At 40.5% G+C, this 13,903-nt stretch overlaps 1 protein-coding gene across 8 annotated transcripts in view; it reads left to right on the plus strand.

Annotated features, from left to right (window-relative positions):
* CUBN (cubilin) overlaps positions 1-13,903 on the plus strand; it is a 151,446-nt gene that overhangs the window by 70,656 nt on the left and 66,887 nt on the right. For all 8 annotated transcript variants that reach the window (XM_080386348.1, XM_080386347.1, XM_080386349.1 and 5 more), the window contains 3 exons: positions 5,591-5,765; positions 7,386-7,567; positions 13,715-13,871. In XM_080386348.1, the coding sequence (XP_080242474.1) occupies positions 5,591-5,765; positions 7,386-7,567; positions 13,715-13,871 (514 nt within the window). The remainder of the gene's footprint in view (positions 1-5,590; positions 5,766-7,385; positions 7,568-13,714; positions 13,872-13,903) is intronic.

Consider the following 13,903-nt stretch of genomic DNA (forward strand, 5'->3'; position numbering starts at 1 on the left):
CACCTTTGTAGCTTTGATTTCTCCAGCCTGTGGTCCTTAGTGCACACTCATCCACAGTATTCCTGGAAGACTTAACTCACATCCCAAAGCAGGTCCTGAATATACAGTTGCCAGATAGATGATTGCTAGGCATTTGTATGAGTTAGAAGAGATGTATAACTTAACTCCAACTTTCTGGCAATGAAACAGGCTTCCCTATCTTAGCAGTGAAGCAGAAGTCTTGACCAAATGGACACTGTATTTGAGTATTCTATTGACTTTGGGACTTCTGTAGGATCTGGGTGTAAGGAAGTTGTTCCATGAATTTTCCATCAGTAGCATTGGCAAGTATGACTGTATGTTGCATTGCTGACACCAGTGCCTGTGAATAGGTGACCTGTGTTGGCTAGTTTGGGTATTCGTGAAGTCTGTGGTATTGCGGATTCATTGTTGTTTGTGCCTAAAGTGACTAGATTGAAGCTAATCTGCCTGAACACATCAGTTATGCCTTTGTTGCCCAGAGGAATCCATTAAACAGCTACAAAAATCTACATCTTCCATGGCTGACCATTTCTTGAATAGTGCAAGGACAATGCAGGTGGTCACACAGGAGCCATCATGATCCAGTACAGATGGCTGGCAACCATTTGCTTGACAGTTTTTTTGACTAGTAGGGGAGCTGCCCTACAACCATTGTTTATGAGTGTGTTGCTGCACACAAATATCTGAAAGAAGTTGTTTAAGAGGATCCTGCAGTTTGCTGCTCTGTCTCTCTGAGCAAGATAATTACCTTAGGTTTTGGACTTGCTTTCTTTACCATTTCAAACTTAGTTGCTATGCTTTACTTCTTTCCAGCCTTACTCATTCATCAGCATAGAAGTCCACCTTGCTGTTTGAACTTCCCTGCCTTCCTGCCCTCAGAACTGGCATGCCTCTGAGTTACTTGTCTCCTGACCTTGGCTCATGCAGTTCCCAACAGCTGTCTCTGATCTTCTGACAGATAACCTAATGTAAATCAACTTATTGAGAAAAATGGGTTCGTGTCTTAGTGCAAGATCAAAGGTTCTGCATGGCAGTAAACAGCTTCCCCTACCAAACTGCAGGCATTTGGTGGAGCTTTATGTGCCTTGTCACGTATATATTTTCTTGCTTTTGTTATAAAATTACACATTCGGAGCATGATTGATACAGTCTACACAGAACAAATGATGAGTCAGATTTAGTGCGGAAAGAAAGGAACATAGTTGACCATTTTCAGGAGCTACTCTATCTTGCCATCTTCTTTCCTGTAGTTGTGTGTGTATGTCCAGACTGAAAACTATAAACACAAAAGTTTGGAAAGTGTTAGGAAAAAAAGAGGTTCCTGATATGCCTTTGACACAGTGTGTTTCAGCAATCACTAAGGTTCCGAACTTCTTTGACTCTAATATAATCTTCCCAAGAATATTCTGTCTACAAATTCTTTGGGTTTGAAGTCTGCTTTTTCTCATAGTTATTCTCCTGATTTCACTTTTTCCTTATCTTTGAATAGTGAGTTTCTACCGCTTCCTGTTTTCCTTCAAGCCAAATAACTTTCCAGTTCTAATAGGAAGTCAAAATCAGTACTAAAGTAGCTCTGCATGCTGCTGTCCCTCCCCGTCTTATTAACTCTCTCTACTCTCTGAAATAAGTTGTTGTCTTGTAGTAAAAATTCCCCCGTAAACACAAAAGATGCTCACCTGGATGCATTTAGCTTTTGCTTAGAAACACTTTCACCCATTTGACCTGGCAGAGAAATGTAGGAAAATTCTAAGAGATCTTTCCCGTCACAGCACCTTTGCTACTAACTTTAGTTTTATACCATAATTTCTTGAATATTTCTCTTGCACATTTTTCTGAAGCATGTTTATTCTTGTAAAATACAGCAACTATTTCCCTTCCCTTCCCTTTGACAGTGTCTTCTAAACAAGCTGTACCTTCCATGTCAGTATCTGAGTACTGCCATATGTTTCACCAAGACTGTGCAGTAATAGTTACATAAAAATACTGTGTGTGAAATCCTCAAGTTCTCCTCGTGGCTTCTGCATGCTCAAGTGTTTGACACATTCTCCTTGAATCTGTCTCATTGTTTCTTCTATGACACTGTTGCGCTTTGTCTTTCTCTCTTCCCCATCAGATTCCATTCCTTTTACAAACATCCAGAAGCAAATTTTAGCGTGTTCTTATAGATGTTTTCTAGAAATGTTTCATGGAAATAGAAGATATTATTTTGGACATAGTGAAAGAGTTAAAGATATTTTTTAAATGGCTTCTATTGAAAATACATACATAGAGAAAAATGACCATGTCTGCTGTGTTAAATTATGGCTTCTTCTCTTGAACATGGACCAGATTTTTGTAACTATAAATATGTTCTGCCACAGCAAGATGTAGCTCTGAGCTGAAAAGGAAGGAAACCTGTCAATCTATTGCACTTTCAATTCTGTATTAGATGCTCAGGTCTTCTTATTTAAATATAAAGAAACATCAGGTGTTACTATAATTCTTAATTCTTGGTCAAAGTCAGTCTCTCTCTTTGCTGGCAATTATATCTGAACAGGGATCAGTTTTATTCCCAGAAAATCTGTGTCATGAGGGTGACCAAACACATAAAACCAGCTTTCTGTTGCTCATAACTCTGGAATGCTGACTGTTAACAATAAATGGAGCTAACGGGGCAGAAGCAAATGATAAGAACAGATTAAAACCATGGGCTTTATGGCTGTGTCCTGCATCCCCGCTATGCAGTCCAACATCATTTTATCTCTGGATCGGGTACTCTGGTCAGACTAAATATTTTTATTTTTATCTGTTTGCAACTCAGACATCCTGTGACTCTTTGTGAACCACACCCTGGAATTCATTCTTTCCATCCATTCTCTTTTCCCTCTTCTTTTTTCATGTGGTAACTATTGGTTTTCCTCTTTGTAGCCAAAAGTAACATTTTATTGTTTTTTGTCATGGAAACACTCTGACTTGTTTTTGTTCCAGTCCTCATGAAAGCATCTGATTAATTGAACTGGCATAAAAGAGAAAAGAAAATACACTCCTAACTGTAAAGAGCTTGGCTTTGACTGTGCTTTTTATTTTGAAACTGTGCAGAAGGCCATTGCTGAACAGTTAACAGTGTAAAGGAGGCTCACAAACCTCAGATTTCCATCAATATTTCTTCCCCATCCGTAATTCTCTTTCAACAGGTCAACTCTAAGTGTTCATCTTGGGCCAAGTTAATTTCTGAGGTAATACTACAGAAATCAGCAGGGCTTGTGTCAGAGCTGGGTTTGGTCCCTTTGCCCGTGGTGTGCAGATGGCCCCAGGGAGCACCAGGGATGATGTGGGAGAGGCTGATCCATGACGCTTATTAGATGCATATTAGAAACTCCTGCTGTTTCCTCTGCCACATAGCTTCTCTGGGCTGGTTTAGGTGATTAAGAGCATGTGTTTCTGCTAGATCTCATGCTGTGGCTGTGACTCAGGGAGTATACCACAAACACATTTTACAATTCACATTTTGAACAGACTTCTGACAAGTGCAGTGTCATTGGGCCCCACAAGCAGTAAGATTTTTCTGGAGACATTGAGCTTCCAGTGAACAAACATGCTTCTTCCCCAGACTGTGCCTGCTTCATTACAGATTGTTAATCTGAGCTGTGAATTCATCCATACTGACTTCTCTTGAATGCCTTGAGATGATCGATTGGACTGAGGAACCATTACCCATTCAAGTCATGCAGCCTCCCTGCAGAATACAAGAAAGTGCTGTCTCAGTGCAAATAAAAATCTTTAAGCTATTAAGCCTGTGTAATCAGCCACTATAACAAAATATATTCTGAACATCTAACAGACTATGACATTTATAAAAAACCTAATTCCTTGTTTCTTCTAGGGATGCAAGCTTCAGCTTCTGAGGTCTCACATTACCCTGGAATCACTGAATATTTTTTCCTGTTAAAAAAAAAAATAATTCTTTCCCTTATACCTCCAATGGCAGAGCAGTGTCAGGCACATGAGCAGTTAGTGAGCACACGATCAATAAAACTATGTAGCAATGCGCTACATTTAGCCCTAGAGGTGGTGCGATTAGCTCAGCTGTTTGTAAGACTTGCTGAGATATTTAGCTTGGACAGAACCCCAACTTATTCTGGGCTTAAAAAGTATCAGGCAGAGCTTATGAAAATATTGAGTTGCCCCTTATCTAGAAGTGATCAGAGGCAAAAGGGCCAGATAGCAGGCTGGTTCTTACAGTACTGCCACTGTCTGAAATCATGGATTGCTTTTTTTGACCTTTGTGGTGTTTACAAGACTAATAAAATATTGGAGCAGACTTGAGATGCTACTGGTGGGAAAATCCTGATGGGATTTGTTGCCTTATCTTCCTATTCCCTGGTTTTGTTAGAACTTGCCATTCTCTAGTTTAGCTTTAGGATTTATACATAATACATGCTGATACAATGAGAATGTATCTATTGCTAGTTCAGACGCTGAAAGACAATAGCACAGTCTTTATTTGGTGTACGTCTTCAACAGTTTTCACATTTGAGGTTACTGTCAAGCTGGCTTTTGTAGCAGCTGTCCTACCAGGGACACGCCAACAGAAGGTGGGAGACTCTTTAAGATCAGGTGGCATTTCATTAGCATGCAAGAAGCCAAGAAAATCCAATCACTGAAGGCACTAGGCACCAAAATCACATGTCCGGGTTTGAAAATTGCACTGAGCATGTGTGTTCAGCTTTAAGAGTGAAGACTAAGGAAAGGGAGCCAGTTCCACCAGTTATAAATGGGGCTCAATCTGAAATCCTACATCCCTTCTGGAAAACAAGAACAGGATTAACAGGGCTTCAGCACTGCCATCTAATTCAGTTCAATTGGTTTAAAAATGCATTCTAAAGTACACAATACTGCTGATAACGTTTAAGAGAATGGTGGGTTTCTGGTTTATAACTGCCTGAGGCACACTCTTCTGAGTAGGAAATAATCCCTTTTAAAAGTCAAACCCCGTCTTCTTGTGCAAGTATGTATGATATACTTCCTTGTTTCTGAAGAGTATTATTAAAATGTAGTTTACTTGACCAAAATCCCATAGTTTGGATGTTGATTCTGCCATTGAAGTAGATAAAATTGCAATGGTTTTGTTTTATCAGAGAGAGTAATGAAGTCTAGCCCCAATTTAAAAATCAGTCTTAGCTGTGCCTTTAAACATAAAGGGTGCAAAATATCAGCACAGATTCCTGCAAAGAAATACGGTTTGTTTGCACAAGCACACAAAAAAATCTGGTTTTATATCCCAACAGAAACAAGTTTCTAACCCTGGAGGGATGGGAAAAGAAGAATGTGGTGAAGTTCCCAAAGCAGAAAATTCTTATTTAATGCAGAGGTGTTTTGAAATCAGCTAGAATTTCATACTTGCACCAGGTAGTTCAGATGCCAAGTAAACCTGCAGAGAAAATAACTGTATTAGCTACTTTACATTTCAAAATGTGATATGACTTTCAATACTTGCAGAGTTTTTTTTTCTTTTAGATAAAAAGTTCTCAGGTATTCTGTGTGGCAGACAATTTCTTTGAAAAACTTTGACAGTTTCTTCCATTTCTAGGTCTATGGTGGCCCTGACTTCCTCTCTCCTAGACTAGTCCAGCTGTGTGTTTCAAGATCAGCACAGAACCCACTGCGAGTCTCTACTACTGGCAATTCAGCCATCGTTCGTTTCAAGACAGATACAGCAGTGACAGGGAAAGGGTTTAATGCCTCCTGGCAAGAAAATCCAGGTGGTGAGTATACTGATTAATACCGTGAGAAGTTCAGCAAGTCTGAGAATCGAGGATCAGCCATGCAAACATTTAAAGTAGTTGAACAGCATAGGACTGAAAGCTGAAGGAGAATGTGGGTGTTACTGGATTCGGTAACACTAAGAGATGCTGAAAGACACACAGAGAATAAATGGGCTAACTAGCTGAAATCTAGGCCTATGTATGTATTTTGTAACAGTCTTATCTTGCTGGGGTTTCTTCTTTATATAATTAATCAAGACATTCCTGTAATCAGAAAACTACTTTTGCATGCTAACGGTTCTTCCCACCCACTCACCCACATAGAGTTCTTAGCTGAATTGTGCTTTTGGTTTTAAACTGTAAATTGAAAAATATCTGAGAACATGGCTTAACTTGGAGAAGTCGGCTGACTCCAAAAATATTTGGAGTGATTAGTAAATACTTGAACTCTGTAAGGTTCATCCATCCCCCGTGTGATTATTTGTTCAAAGCCTTACTGGTAATCAGTAAAAGAAGACATGCTTTAAAGACCCAGCCACATGTCTCTACATGGGAGTTCTTATGAAAAGGCCAATTATCGGAAAATAATTGCAATGAAAAGTGAGCAGAGGCAGGTTTTAATTCTTGCAGTTTTGCTTGATTAAGCACACTAATTCCTTAGTTTGTCAAGGTTTATACTTCTCCATTTTCATAAGTTTTATGAGAAAGGCACAAGATTATTTTTTTAAAAAAAAGAAGTCTACAATAGCCCTTTGAATTAATCCCCTTCTGAGATCTTATTTTTACTGCTTAGGCCCCCTGAAGCTTTCTCATCCCTCTACAGCATCTTGCCTGTTGTGCTCCAAACCCCCTCTAGCCTCTAAAATACCCACTCACCAGAAAACAATAACAGTATAGTTTTTATCCTTCCAGCGGGCTGCCTCCATCTACAGCAGTCCCAATGTCTTTCTCTCACCCTCCTCCATCCCTTTCCAACATATAAAAGTTCATTTGTTTGTGTTAGTCCTGTAGAAAGTCCTAGCACTTCCCACACAAGATCCATCATTCCAAGCTGTTTAGATATTCATGAGTACTGGAGCTGTTCTGGTTGGAAATACCTGAAGGTGCCCTCAACTGCATGGGCAGAGAAGTAGAAACTTGGGGCTTGCAGTTGTTGTACTGCTCGTGGGAAAAGGGGAGCTCCTAGCTGTCTTGGTATTTTCAGAAATGGTTTACTCACATATGATCAGCTAGGCATAGTCATTGCTTTCTCAGTATGCTACCTCTGAGGCATTCATGCAAACAGTATTTTTGATGGCTTTTACAATATCTAGGATAGAGGATTAGCAGCACTAATACTTCAGCCATTACAATATCTACTACCAGCCTGTGACTAGAAAGAAACATTACTCACAGGCATTGTTGTTGCATATTCACCAGTAATGATAATGTTATACTTTCCTGATAGTAATTTCCATTGATTTTTGTTATGGACAGGACACTTCAACGATTGGAGCACTCATCTTACCAAAGTTTAATGTAGAAAATATAAAGATGGAGATGTTCTTAGTTTAAAAATATAGGTGGAATCTCGCTAAGCATAGAAGAGCTTGTGATTAAAACTGGTTATGTCTCTTTCAGGCTGTGGTGGTGTCTTCCAAGTTGCCAGTGGGGAAATCCATTCTCCAAACTATCCTCAACCTTATAGTAACAACGTAGATTGTTCTTGGGTTATCCAAGTTGACTACAACCACAGAGTCCTGTTGAATTTCACGGATTTGGACATTGAAAATCACTATTCCTGTGACTATGGCAATGTTGCGGTAAGTAACAATAGAAATTTCAAAAGTTCCCTTAATGAGTCTGGTGCAATGCTTGCAAAAGAGGAAGCCTACTATGCAACCTAAGCTGCAGTTGGTTTCAGACTTGTAGTTGCATAGTCATATTTATTCATTGATGAGCTAAAGCTTAAATTTACACGTAAATAGTTATGATCTAGTTCTCTTTGCTTCACCAATGAAATAGGCTTCACAAATGTATTTCTGCATTCTTCTTGGTTCCCACTTAATATCTGGAAGGATCTTTTCTTGAAAGCAGTGCATGCTGCAGTCTGGCACCACATTTTTCCTGCTGGTGGTGTGAACTGTGGTTAGTACCGCAGGAATAACCTCATACATAAATAGATGGCTGTTGTTATGACACCCTTTCCCAAATATAGTGCAGTTTACTACAGTTTGCTCCAAGCCATAGGATGGGCTGCCCACATATCTAATAGACTGCTACACTCTGTTACAAACTCAGGAGACAGGGAGGTCTGCATCCGGCGGGAATTGTGGCTGGCTGGTTTTCTTTATGGATGCACTGTGTATTCAGGTGCTCCTCAGCTGTCTCTTTAATTGCTTCATTAGAGCTGCTGCTCTCTTAAAAGCTTCACATTGCTGTGGGTTTGTGAGCTTTTGTTGATGTCACAGAAATTAAAGTTGCTGCTCAATCAGGACATGACAATGAAGAGCTCTCCACGTCTCCACTTGGCCTTTTGGGAGCAGGGACATGAAATCCTGACCTTCGATGTCAGATTGCACTTTACTCAGGACAAAGGCATGTGTGATCAGTACCAGTCAGATAAAGCACAGTGGCTGTAGCCCAAAATCCAGCTTTCCTCTCCTTGATAAACTGTCATTCACAGAGAACTCAATTTGGCAGGAACTGAGACTCTTTTGAAAACAGTGTCAGTTTTAATAGCATTGCCTCGTAAAGCTTTTTTGTACTGAACCAGAAAAAAGCAAGTATGTCCCCATTTGCTGAGCTGAACTGAAGATTTCATTTGGCCACAAAGCATCTGTACAATGACTGTTCATTTTTTTCTGGTTCTGAAATAGGAAAATATAGTTATGTCTTTTCATTCAAATGGTTTAAATTCATCAGCAGGATCATTGAAAGGAAAAATCTATAGGAAAACCTTCTAAGCCTTCTGTGATATCACACAGGAGTAGAAAATCAAATTGCTTGACAGAAACTCAGGCCATCTGGAATGGCAGTACTGGTATAAATTAAAAAAAAAAATCTGCAAATTAAGGGCTAAATTCTGAAAAGACCTGATGTACAAGCTTCTCTTTTAAACGATGCCAATGTATGTATGTATCTATCTAAACCAGGGGTCCTCAAACTACGGCCTGCGGGCTGGATACGGCCCCCCAGGGTCCTCAATCCGGCCCCCGGTATTTACAGACCCCCCTGCCGGGGGTTGGGGGGGGAAACCAAGCAGCCGCAGATGGCTGCCTGCCACTGCATCCGCGCGCCGGCCCCCTGGTTAAAGAGTTTGAGGACCCCTGATCTAAACCCTTTGCAGAGTACACAACTCCATGAGCTCTGTGCAGCTACAGGCACAACTCCCGTTACCTTTATAGGCTGGATATGGGCACTGATTTTTTAGTCATTGAAAGGCACCAGTCCTTCAGCTAGCAGAGATGACTGTGGCAGAGCTCTTTGTATAAGTGGAGTTTGCAGTGACACCCCTTGTCCTCTATTGCCATACGAGTATCTGTTGCTTGCTTCTGCTTTTTTGTTTTTTGGGGCTGTTGATGGAGGAAGTTCCCTGTGAGCCCCAGCTGTGCAAGCACAATTGAAGCAGCAATGTGAGCAAGGAGGGAGATTTAAATTTAATGCAGGCATCAATCGTTGCCCACCAAATGGAGGGTAGTTTGAAAATTGATGAGGGAGAATGCTCATCTGAAGCCAGGAGTTAACGAAGGGCTCTGAGAGTCTGTTGTATGAGGTAGAGAAGAGCTCTTCAGTGGTACTGTAGAGGGATCAGCAGGGCAAGAAAGAAGTGGATGGGGTTTCTTTCTCTGTCTGGTACACCAGTAAGCAGAAACCTGCTTGTTACCAACATCTGGGTGGGATCTGTGTTCATCTCATTCCAAGGCTTGCTATATGCCTCACACAGGAGAACAGAGGGAGGGGACAGAGTGCCTCAAAATATGTAAGTAGATGTCTGACTGGGAATGGTTTAGGAATTACATTCCAAAAGCTGTGTAGATGGAAAATGTGGGTAGCTAAGGAAGCAGATGGGTTGTTTTTCTCTCTCTAATATAGGAACAACTACTATGTATGAGTAACACAGTGGTTCCACCCTTTTTTATTTCTTAAATTTTTACTTATCTTTATAGAATTTATTTACTCTGTGAGTTCTCCTGGGGCTTCCCTCCACCCTTAAGTGTACCAATGGCCTTTTCCTTCATCTTTCCCCTTCTAGATCCACTCATTTTTCCTGTGTTATGGCTGAGATTTTTTTAAAAGAAATGTTTCTACCGTAAAACCCTTTCTATGGGGAATACACAAAAATATACCTTTTTTCCTGTAGTGTTTTCCATTGCACATTCTTTATGTGAGCAAAACGGAGAGAGGGAGGATACTCGTGTCGGCTGCTTCTTGGTTATGCTGCAGCTCCAAAAAGCCCAGTGCATTTTTCAGTTCTGCTCAATGATTTCACAGGTGAATCTGAGCACAGATGTAGGTTCAGCCGAACGAGCAGGCACGGTAGCAGTAACCCCCGGTGAAACTGCTCTGAGCTCCCTCTAGAGGCAGTAGGTGGAGTGCGCAGAGAGCAGTCCAGGGCACCAAAAAGCACATTCTTCATTTACTTAACTGCCTAAACTTAGCTGATTCTTCGGTTTCTATGCCTTCAATTCTGTACCTTATCTGTTCTCAGAACAGATTAGCATCTCTTCATCTGCTAAATGAGGATGTATAGCCTTTACTCTCTCTGATCTCAAACATAACTCAGTTACATTCTGTAGAAAGCATAAGATCTTTGAGACTTTTCGCTGTCACTGTCACCATACATAAGGAATAGATTTTTTATTTTTCTTTGTGTACCAGCTCATTTCTATCTAGAGAATGTGTGTTACAACAAACAAATTTGTTTCTCTGAAGGAACAGAGAAGGAAAGAAGTAGTGAATGCACTGATTTTTAACCAGCATTGTATCTGATGCTGCACCAGCAGTGCCAGTCAGCAGGAGTTTCAACTATTCGGAGACTCAAGGATGCAGCTCAGAAGGCAGTGCTTGTAGTGCAAGGCACTGAGAAGTGGAGGGAGAAATTGTTTGTTCTTTTCAGTGGCTTTCATTAAGTAAATGTTATTTTTCTTTCTTGTTGCAGTATAACAAGTAGTACGTAGGAATGTTGAAATGTAAGCCTCTGGGAGCTAGAGAGGAGGTGTGACTTTATTTATTCCAGGTGCTGGTGGAGAGGATCTTCCAAGAGAGGACACCTGGGAATATGTTGAGTTTTTATGGCTCAGAAGACAAAAAATATCTTCTTTTTGTCATATACCTTTGCAAAATGCAGGACACATTTGAGCAAGAAGGCAGTGAGTCAGTTATGTTAACTGTGGAAAGGGAAGAGAAGAGCAAATTGCTGCTCTGCACAGTGCAAATGAAAACTTGGCTTTTAAGTAAGTGGATGCATCATTTTCCTTTACTCATGCTGCCACAGAAATGCATATCTCAGATGCTTTCAAAATAACTTCAAGAAGCTGCAGAGAGACGCAACTCTTTCCTGAACTCGTGTGAACAGTGTGGTTTCTGATCTAGATTCAAGCCTGAAATCCTCCCTATAAAATAGTTTAAGCTAATGAGTAGCAGGTGAGCGAGAATGATGCAGCCATAAAATATCAATGTGTTACTGTTCCTGATTAACTTGTAGTTGCCATAACTCCTAAGAGTTGCTACTGTATCTCATTAATGCTTACGGTGAACTGTTGCTTGAATCAGATTTTTAGCAAGTGAAAAAGGCTAGGAATCATTTCTGGGTTTCTGAAAGAGGAGACAGTACTATCCTTCAAGCAAGCTGCCCAGAAACACAAATACACTTGATTTAGAAAACATTCCTCTGACCTCATGTTCTTCTCACAGTATTATCACAGAAAGACTTCTTTTATTCCAGGAAGCTTTTGGAATGAAATGCCTACTCTTATATTACTCATCCTTAATATCTTACTGAGTGAGAAAGCTGAACTACTAGAGTCTCACAACAGCCCATGTGTCAATGGTCATACACTCAGCTGTGCAATGGCACAGATACATCAAAACCAGCAGTTTATGTGAACTGTAGTCAGGCCCTCTCTCTACACTCTGTCAAGGGAATGCTTATTCTCAGTTCTAGCGTTCAGGTAAAATCCTCTCACTACTGTCTAGGGAAAGACAGTACCTTAATTCCTGAGGGGTTTTTTGTTATTACTTTTTTGCACATTCCATGGTTTGTGGGTTTTAGCTCGAGGCATTCTGTCTTATATACAGAATGTATGTGCAGAGGAAGAATAAACACTGCACACTACGTATTAAAGAGCTGACTGTGGCAGGATGCCAAGAGTGAAAAGAAGGTTGAATGGATGGATATTTTGGGTCTCTTTACCCAGATACTCATTTTTACAGACATCGCAGTACACTTAATGCTCTGTCACGAGGTCCCACGCAGCTAGCTAGTGTTACAGGCCCAAGGGCAAATGTTTAATTCATGAATACAGCATTGGCTATGTAGGGTAGGCCTGTGGATTAAGCAGGAGTTTTGTCCTTTCTTTCTCAGCTCCAAAGTTTATTTGAGGCAGCTCACCTTTCTCTCAGCTACTGTTTTTTATATATTTTTTTTCACTAATGTGCTCAAAGGCTTTTGAATACTGGAGGCAGAAACATTGCATTGTGTTACACAGCCTAGTTAGAAGGTTTTAATTCGTCTGTGTTGCATTGCACAGATAGGCTGGAATGTGAGGCATTTTGAAGCAAAAGAAGACAATCTCAAGAAGTACATTTCTTCTAACCGAATGGCATTATTTTGCTCAAGGTGGACTTTTATACAGCCTTTAACATCCTGGCACCTGAGTACCTTCCAGCCCTTCTATTCACATTTTCCTCCATTTTGCTATAGGAAGCTGAGTCACAAGTTATAATTGATGAGGTGTCTATGGTAATGCAGGACGTTAACACTGAAACAGGAACTGAATTCAACTGCTGTTGCTGGCCGGTAGCCCAAAGGCTTTTCCTCTGGTGGTCATGCAACTGTGCTGATGGCTCCAGTGCTTATCACTTCTGAAACCAGGCACAAGGGCTCTGAGACTGACCCATGGCTTCAAAAACAGTAGCAACAAATCATGTCAGCTGGAGTGCTAGGAAAGATTAGCGGGAGGCTCTGAGACTGTGGCCATTTTCCCCTCGAGCTAGAAGCTAATTAGTTTTAACTTCACTATCCTTCTCCTCCTGATTGTGAAACAGAGAGGAAGGAAACAAAATTGTCAGCTGTAGGGAGAAAAAAAAGAGAAGGAAGGCATTTGTGGTAGAATTAAAAGTGAAGTTTTGTGACCCCAACTTTACTTTCTTTCTCCTTTTTTTTTTTTCTACTTTTCTTCATCTTCTGCTTAAATTACACTTCAGGTATGTATGTGCAATTCCACACCTTAAAGCCATTATAAAGCATAGATATATGGACTCTGATCCTTGATGTTGGGTTCATATATCTAAAAATCGTAATCCTGTATCTTTTTATACAGTCATAGTTCCCGCTGCTGCACTATTTGCATGTTAGGGCCAATTTAGAAGTCTTTACTGAGGCAAGATGTAGGGCTTAACTGAATAAAAGCTAGGCAGGAGCTCATGTTAGCTATTAACAGAAAGCAGTAAATGTATGGGGGTATCTGGATTGTTAAAAGGAGAGTTGCTTCTATACCAGGTACATACAGAGGAAGATGGTTACTTGATGCATTTTTGTTATAAAGGCTACAGGATCTTCATCCTGAATACATGCATTTTTTGGAAATGGTCACAATCGTAAGATAGGCAGTGCACAGTTTGTTTGCACTGCTCATACCAGGGCTGTAACACAATCAAACTGTATGAAACGTAAGAGAGGGAATGAAATAGAAGTCTTCTCGTTACTCCTATTGAAGCCAAATACTTTAATTGATCTTTCATAACAGGTATTTGATGGTCCCAGCAATGAAGCACACCTTCTTAGAAAACTCTGTGGAACACAGCATCCTCCTCCTATCACATCCTCCAGGAATCTGATGTACATTCGACTGCAATCTAATGCAACCAACCAGCACAGGGGCTTCAGCGCTCGCTTTACTGAAGGTAATCTTGTCATTCACATTAATGTACATTTT

The sequence above is a fragment of the Falco punctatus genome, assembly GCF_963210335.1.
Source record: "Falco punctatus genome assembly, chromosome: 4".
Classification (NCBI taxonomy): Eukaryota; Metazoa; Chordata; class Aves; order Falconiformes; family Falconidae; genus Falco; species Falco punctatus.